Source organism: Ascidia mentula, chromosome 1 (assembly GCF_947561715.1).
Source record: "Ascidia mentula chromosome 1, kaAscMent1.1, whole genome shotgun sequence".
NCBI classification, from domain to species: domain Eukaryota; kingdom Metazoa; phylum Chordata; class Ascidiacea; order Phlebobranchia; family Ascidiidae; genus Ascidia; species Ascidia mentula.
The window spans coordinates 10,473,706-10,481,512 of NC_138566.1; the positions used below are offsets into that span (position 1 = coordinate 10,473,706).

The 7,807-nt window shown below is 38.0% G+C and overlaps 1 protein-coding gene across 1 annotated transcript; it reads right to left on the bottom strand.

Annotated features, from left to right (window-relative positions):
- Positions 1-538: 538 nt before the first annotated feature.
- On the bottom strand, positions 539-6,979 carry LOC145901282 (peptide-N(4)-(N-acetyl-beta-glucosaminyl)asparagine amidase-like). The gene is made up of 12 exons (XM_082988923.1): positions 6,762-6,979; positions 6,459-6,570; positions 6,008-6,153; positions 5,825-5,955; positions 5,635-5,760; positions 5,435-5,569; positions 5,273-5,373; positions 4,649-4,921; positions 2,808-3,043; positions 2,245-2,347; positions 1,862-2,036; positions 539-1,375 (listed from the first exon to the last, which is right to left on the bottom strand). The coding sequence occupies exons 1-12, from the start codon at positions 6,857-6,859 to the stop codon at positions 1,194-1,196; spliced, it is 1,818 nt and encodes a 605-aa protein (XP_082845049.1). The 5' UTR covers positions 6,860-6,979; the 3' UTR covers positions 539-1,193.
- Between the last annotated feature and the right edge of the window lie 828 nt (positions 6,980-7,807).

Consider the following 7,807-nt stretch of genomic DNA (forward strand, 5'->3'; position numbering starts at 1 on the left):
ATAACTGTGAGTCAAATGCTCGTTCCCTTATATTTTTAATATCTTTGCATCCGTTTTTACGTGACAGAAACCGAAGACGGCAGTCTGGCAAAATATATGCAACAGGGGGTGGGCAACCCTTTTGAACGCAGTTTTCATATGTTGTAAAAAGTATTGGCAAATTAATTGTTTCCGGACGTTAATTAATCATTCAACGTTTGTAGCCAGGTTTGTATTTTCCAGCAGAATTGCAATATAACCTCGTAAATTTCACGTGTCATGAATAATCTCATCGCTTGCCAAGGTTCACAGATCACTGATATACAATATTAACAGCCCAGGTACTGCTAAAGCAAGTAATATGTAAGCATCATTATACTTGCAGGGTCATACGAAATCGTTCCTGGTAAATATAAAACGTTTTTCATACAAAGGCCTCATTTACATAAATCTGCAATTGTTGAAAGACTGCACAAAACCAGCCCAAAACGCAAACCTCTTGCGTTTCTGCTCAGAAAGGTTGACTTCCTGACATTCATTGCAAACTCATAGTGCTGAATGCTATTCAAGGAACTTAAGTTGCTGTTTTCGTATATGGGTTTTGCCGGTAGTCGAGTCATTCATTTTCTATGCAGTCATAAGGATGAAGCAAATGTGTGTTGTTCGGTCTCTCTTAGTAGCTATGGTTACAGCAACCATTGGTATTACAAAATGGCGTTGGCAATGCGTTTGTCCAAAACGGGGCAGGCACACTGTTATTAATATTCTAAAAAGCACAGTAAATTGCGTACGTCATAATGAGTTCAAAATTTCGGCCTTGCACTTGTGACGTTGTGGTGTAGGTTTATTAAAAGCCGAGAAAGCACCGTAGAAGCATGCATTGGTCAATTGCTCATGCAATCTTATGTAGAAAACCAACATACGCAATTATCGTTCCGATAGGTTAAAATTTTCTTCGCCAAGGCACACACATGGTAATAAAAGATTGCTTTAAATGCCACAGAACAACAATACATGTGTTGCACTGCAAATATACATAGCAAAACAGCTGATTTCCTTTCATAAAATTTGCATTGCAATATATATAGGAGAACCGCTGTTAACCAATGTAGTGAATACATATAATACATAACAGCAAACGTTGCGCTCAAACATTTTTACTTCAAGCAGCATGGGGCACCGGCAAATATACAGAAGACTATACTAGGCGTTGGTCACGACTTCCTTGTAAACCACAGTTCGAGTTCAAATGAGGGGTTTGATGATGGAGGTTCGTTTTTTTCCCGAAAAAGTTGGGCCTTTTGCCACGCGCAATCTCCCTCTCCCCCACTTAGAACCGCGTGAACAGAGAATGTGCGATCGCCGACAGAAAACGAGTCCAGGTTTTCCCTTTTTCCTGTTTTGTGAAATGAACTTTTGTCACTTACAACAACATATTTTCCAGATCACGCACAAAAATTAGTATTGTTAATATGATTTTTAAAAACAAAAAAAATTTAAATCATGCTGAAGTGTGACTAAAGGAAATGTAACTTGAATATCGACCGCAAGTTAACGTTTTTTTTAATCATACATTCCGCTGGTTTGTCTTTCAGCGTTTTGCTCGGAAGACATTTCACATTAGGATAATCTTTTATTCTTTTGCCTCGTAAGTATTCTTATTATCGACATTTTCTACTCATCGACAGTTTTTACTTTAGTATAGAGATGTGTAAAATCGCTGTAATCCTTCTTTTTTTGATTTGAACTTGTTCGCAAGTGTAAGAAGATTGAGAACCACTGGTTTTGAAAATTTGTAAAAAAAATTAAAAATTTGTCCGACATTTTGTTCAGGCAAGTCAAGTTTCGATCCATAGACACCCAAGCAAGCGGGCAAACTCACCGGTTTCAATCTTGCGAGTTTGCTTGCCGGTCGTAACAAGCCAGGCGACGTTTCCACTGTCGAAAGTTGTGCTTTCTACTCTCACGGCTGCTCTGACGTATCGAAAGCCCGAAGGAAGTCGGACTTTCCACGTGACGTAGGCGCGGTCAGTTCCCTCCTCCCGACACAAGTATGACTGCGCGAACATAAGTTGGAACGAAAACACAAACATAGAATCATATTTTTTACATCCGCATAAGCCAAAAAATGTTTTCTTCTGTCAATGCAAAAAAAGCTTTCACTGATGTCACTGCAGAGGCACAACACATTTATATGCATGAAAAGTAAATAGTTGAGAATTTAGATCTATTTTTATTGTAGCGATCGATCGAAAAGGAACAAACCATCTTCCAATCAAGTTCCTCCTTATGCTGGATGTTCTGAGCGACGAACACAAGCGAACTCCAATCGTATGTCTTTTCGTCGTTACTTGACGGGCGGTTATACCTAAATAAGACATGGGCGTGATTTAGTGAATACCAAACACAACCCTTTAAAAAGGTGACAACACAATATCGAGGTATATTTATATTACATTTTCGCATCCCTAAGCAAAGTTGATGAGCCAAAGTTTGCTTAAAACTCTGTTTTGTGCCAGGATTTACTCCAGTTCGCTGTTTTACACATACAAAAATGCACGAAAGATGTCTTGCTTAAAAGTAGCTTTTGTGCTTGAATTTACTGTAGTTCGCTGGTTTGGTTTCTTTAAAATGAAACAAAATTGGTCGTACGATTGTGATCGCGTAGCGAGCCTCAGCAAAATCTCAACGCAGTAAATTCAAGCACAAAAGCTACTTTTAAGCAAGACATCTTTCGTGCATTTTTGTTTGTGTCCCTGATGATACCAAAATGCTCTACGATAAAAATGTATTTCGTCATGAGGGAAAAAAAAGACATTCCCACTTACTCATTTGTGTGGGAAAAGTAATTAATTTTAATGACGCCCTTTTGAAGTTCGGATTTCGATGGCTCGATGACGTAATCATGTTTTGGGGGTGCAGACCCTCCTGGGGCATTACTCGTTTCACCCCTGGCCAATCGCCAAGCGAGTGAACCCGAAGTACGGCCACCGTACTCTTCGCTCATCCGCTTTTCGGATGAGAGCTCCTGTTTTTCCACTTCCCAACGACGCCGTAGCTCTTTCTGTAAACGCAAAACTCAGTTGCTTTCGTGGTAAGATTTTGCCGCATTCCTTAGAGATGAAGTAGAAATTAGTGATGCACCGAAACAGCAATTTTTTTATTCGGCCGAAACCGAATATTTGGTAACTTTTCCCGAATAACCGAAACTAATTTTGGTATCCATCTCTTTAAACGCAACAAAATTAAACAAAGCATTTGTTGGATTGGATCCATCCTACCATACAGCCTTTTTTGGGCACTTAAAGAATGACCTCGACTGCTATACAAACTGCTCAAAGTTGATTTTCATCATTTCGGTGACAAAAAAAACAAATAAAACGAACACATTCGTACAGTTTAAACAATAATTCCAATCTGCACCAAACTTTGCATATCAGCGTTACATGCAGTAAAAAGGTTTCCTTTTCAAAAAAGGCCAATACAGAATAATTATAAAAACCTTAGTTTCGGCCGAATAAATTCGGCAAACCGAACTTTCGGTGCATCCCTAGTAGAAATAACCTTATGGCAGAGTTTTAGTGTGTGTACAGTTTATGCCAGAAACTAAAAAGTTCCGCAAATTTTGGAACATACCCCGTATCTACAAAAGCCCTAAGTATCGAAAGCAGTTCGTGGTTCCCATTTTCGTTGAAAATGTTACAACCCAAAATTCCGATATAAGATTCTACTAAGTCGAAATTGTTCATGTGGTGGACATAATAAAATAAGCAATGTGGAGCCAATAATATGAATTTGTGTATAAGCTGCAGACAGATGGCCACTGTTTCGACCTAAAAGGTCTCATCAGTGCAGCTGGTGTGACTATCAGACGACTTTGCTAACCAAACGGCCAAGCAAAGACTTCCACTTTGTCGACATAATAAAAGTTATCAAACTTAGAGGATATGGCGTGGATACGGGACCAAAATACAACCAGTGTCTGAGTAATCCCATGTCCTCGTTCGCGTTTTTCCGTTTGACCGACGAATAACATGAATGTTTTTGCGTGTACTGACCACAAGGCATGTTTGCCAGACTTCGTTTCGAAACTCTCTGAAAACTTATTCCTGGTCGGAACGCTGAACAGTGACGTAGGGCTAATTTGAATATTAGGCGTTTTAAGTATTTTTGATGGTAATTTTTTTGCGTTTTGTTATTCAACACAGCCTAATACAGCATTATAGTTCTTATATTCAAATTTAGACACTGCACTCACAAGCGTAGTTGCAGGTGGATATATTTGTCTATTTGAATCGGTCAACTTTTACTGTTAACTTTGTTTTGTTGTTTGACGTACTTTTTATTAAAATTACTTTTATTAAAAAACAGTAAAATAGTTAGTCACAAGGTGATTATATTAATAACCACTAGGTGGTGATAAAGTGGCTACATAAAGTTTGTCTATGACCCGCCCAATTTTTCTCAATTCTATTTATACACCACTGAAACTGACTGCCTTAGTCGCTTTTGTCATTTCTGTTACGGTGTATGTTCCACATAATGCACAAAAATGCAACAAACAATGAGACAAAGTTTGCGTCATTACTTGTAAAACAAACGAGCGCCAGCTCCGGTGGTAGACATGTACGCCAAATACAAATACAGTTACTAAGAACTAACAACTCACCAAACGTTCAGGTCTAATAGAGGAGCTATTCGATGCGTTGAGAAGTTTGATTTTCTCTTCCAACCAATCAGAGTTAAACATCAGTGCGCGCCGATGCATGACAGCTTTTCGATCGACGGTGTATCGCATCGTGACGTCAATCACCTGCTCCGAGTTAACGGCAACCACCAGGGAGAGCTTCTTCTTCCAACCAACCTCGTAGAGAAGTGGTTTGTCACAGGCGTTCTCACACGGGTCACAATGCACCCAACGATCCCACGAGGGAATAAAAACCTTGGAAGCAAATTTGGTTTTGGTCAATCACGTGGTGTTGCCAATTTTCATTTGAAACAAAAATATTAAATTAGTATTCAATTGAACTTGCAAGAAGTATACGATGATCGAAGTGCTTATTAATGTCAAATAATATCTTATTACACAATGTTCAAGCAATTAGCATTATTGTAAGTGTTCGACGACCGTTTGTTTATTGTCTCCACTGTGTAAATGTGCTATGGTGTAAACATGTTGTTTTGGCTGAGGAATTTGAATTGTAACCACAACCGTACAAGCGCTCGTCTTATACAACAATACATGCAAAGATCATTAGATAAAACAGGTGTCACTGTCATGCAGCTAAATTACCTCAGTCCAGACATGGTCTGACCAGTCATTAGCATGCCTTGCTTCAAAGTTGAGGGCCCTGCACATCAGAGTGAAGCAATTGGCCCACTCCCCACATCGACCTGCACAAAAACAGTTGTCATGCACAAGTTAATTTAACTGCAACTCCTATCATAAAATTACCACTGCGAGTCTCGAGAAGTTTTTCAGGATGATTGTATCTGGGAAAACGAATCACTCTGTCACAGTTTTTGCACATATAAGCTTCAACAGTAGATGCTTGCCATATAATATCTTCATTAGAAGGTGAAACAGACCCTACCACACAAAACATAAACATTAAACAGATGTTACCTGCATACCAAATTATGACATGTAATTACCAGTATTCTGCACATCACTGTTGGTATTACAGTTTGGACATTTGGGTTTGTCCATCCATTTGAAAAAGTCTTTTTTAAACCAAGCAAGAAGTTCTAGAAGAAGCAAATGTTCCACACTTGATGATGCTAGGAAAAACACAAAATGTAAACAAATCAAAACACACAATTGTACATGTTCCACAAAACCTACATGGTTCCTTCATCCGAGACATTTTTACATCTGCTTGCCTCTTGAGTTTATCAAATGGTATAAGTGCCTTGGCTTTCAGTTGCAGAGACTTATTTTCATATATAAAAGAATGTTGAAAGTGGCCAACAATTCTAAAGTGGGAAATCACATTATTGAAAACAAAAATACACATTTAACTCTTACCTTTTATAAACTGTCTCTTGGGAAGCCATCACTAGAGGGGAGGTTTGTTTGTTTTTTGTTTGTGCAGCAACTTGTAATTGTTGCAGTATTTCTCGAAGGTCTGCAAGACTGTTGGTCATTGTCAAGGTAAATCTATCACCATCCTCCTGAAAAACAACCAGTTGTGGTTTAATTGGTCGCAAAAAAATAGTTTAGAATATATTTTTAGAAGCATTATTTTACAATGCCATACAAGTTTATCAGCATGATGACCATGGAATTTTGATAATGGTTTTATCGTTATTTATGTCATTTCACTTATTTGTTGTTCCTACACGTTGAAGCTGTTTTTGTACAAAAATTAAATTGAACTGAACTGAAGTAAAACATTACATAAATAAAAAAATGCATTTGAATAATGTATGCTGGGGGCTTTGTGGCAAAAATGCTTCTTATCAAAATGAGTGTTTACCATGAAGCCCATTTCCAGAAGGCATTGAACAGCTCCATCAAAGGGCAGAATTTTCTCGATAAATGCTTTGCTGTCAATTCTAATTGACCGAAACTTTTCCTCCTTGCTTGATCTTAAAATTAGAAGCATTATAGATTACAGGTTTTCCACCAACCACCACTTTATTTTGGCAAGTAAAAACATGTTTTAAAAATAAACGTGCGTTTAATTGGCTGCATGTTTAGTGAGTAGTTTACTTGGGCCCCTATAAAGGATGGATAGGTAGGTAGCCTAATAATTTAAATAATAAGTCCTGTAACTTACTTTATTATATTGCTTGCAATTCGGATAAGAGTTTTTGATGCAACGTTGAACTCGGCATCGTCGATTTTTGACAACTGTTTTACTGCAGGACTAAACATATTGAGTATCTAGCTAAATATTATTTGTCAACATTAATTAAATATCCTGTTGCAATCCACGTAGTCAAGCGTGTCAAGAAATTCAAGCCGGCAATATCTTGCTATATTTTAATATTGTTTGTCACCAAAATTACAATAAACGTATTAAATTTATTAGAGAGTGATTTAGTTATATGTTGCTAAGATGGTATTATCAAAATTTCCACCAAGAACGTCTATTCGCGGGCAAAAGTGTAAAAACATAGAACTAAAAAACACAGTGTTGTGAAAAAAACAGAACGCATGAATGAACCCAGCGCTCAGTTACTTATTGAAGGCATTCCTGACCACCCTCATTCTGGCAGAATTCTGGCAGAATAATTTTGCAAATTTGCCACATTCTACAAGGTACAACAGGCATTTACTCAAAAATTGTTTTTTTTTGGATTAGAATCAAATTACAGAGATGAGCAAGCAGATCAAACCTCAAAAAACATTTAAACAACATTTTCCGCAGCTGTATCAATCGAAAAAATCGCGAATTAAAAAAATCGCCTGGTTTTGCGAATCAGCATAATGGCGGCATGCGAAAAACCAGTCTAAGACAAAGAATTCTGCTCGACGTTCTTGCAATAGGTGCCAATATTGACCAATATCAAGGGAACGGAAATTTAATGCTGTACAACATGCAATTAACAAATTTGAAATTAAGGTGCCGGATGACCTTCAAATCGCCCATCGAAGACGACCCGCTTTGAGCGAATCAGCAGCGTAATGGCGTAATGTCGGCATGCGAAAAACTTCCCTATTAAAACAATTCTGCTCGGCGTTCTGGCAATAGGTGCCAATATTGACCAATATCAAGAGAACGGAAATTTAATTCTCTACAACATGCAATTAACAAATTTGAAATTAAGGTGCCGGATGACCTTCAAATCGCCCATTGAAGACGACCCGCTTTGAGCGAAT

What these genes read in the sequence shown, in the direction of transcription:
- LOC145901282 (XM_082988923.1), bottom strand. Translation starts at nt 6,859, where the DNA reads ATGTTTAGTCCTGCAGTAAAACAGTTGTCAAAAATCGACGATGCCGAG. An exon ending in ACTTCTCGAGACTCGCAGTG is followed by an intron (nt 5,374 to 5,434) that starts GTAATTTTATGA and finishes GTTTTTGTGCAG; the next exon opens with GTCGATGTGGGGAGTGGGCC. An exon ending in CAGACCATGTCTGGACTGAG is followed by an intron (nt 4,922 to 5,272) that starts GTAATTTAGCTG and finishes TTTGCTTCCAAG; the next exon opens with GTTTTTATTCCCTCGTGGGA.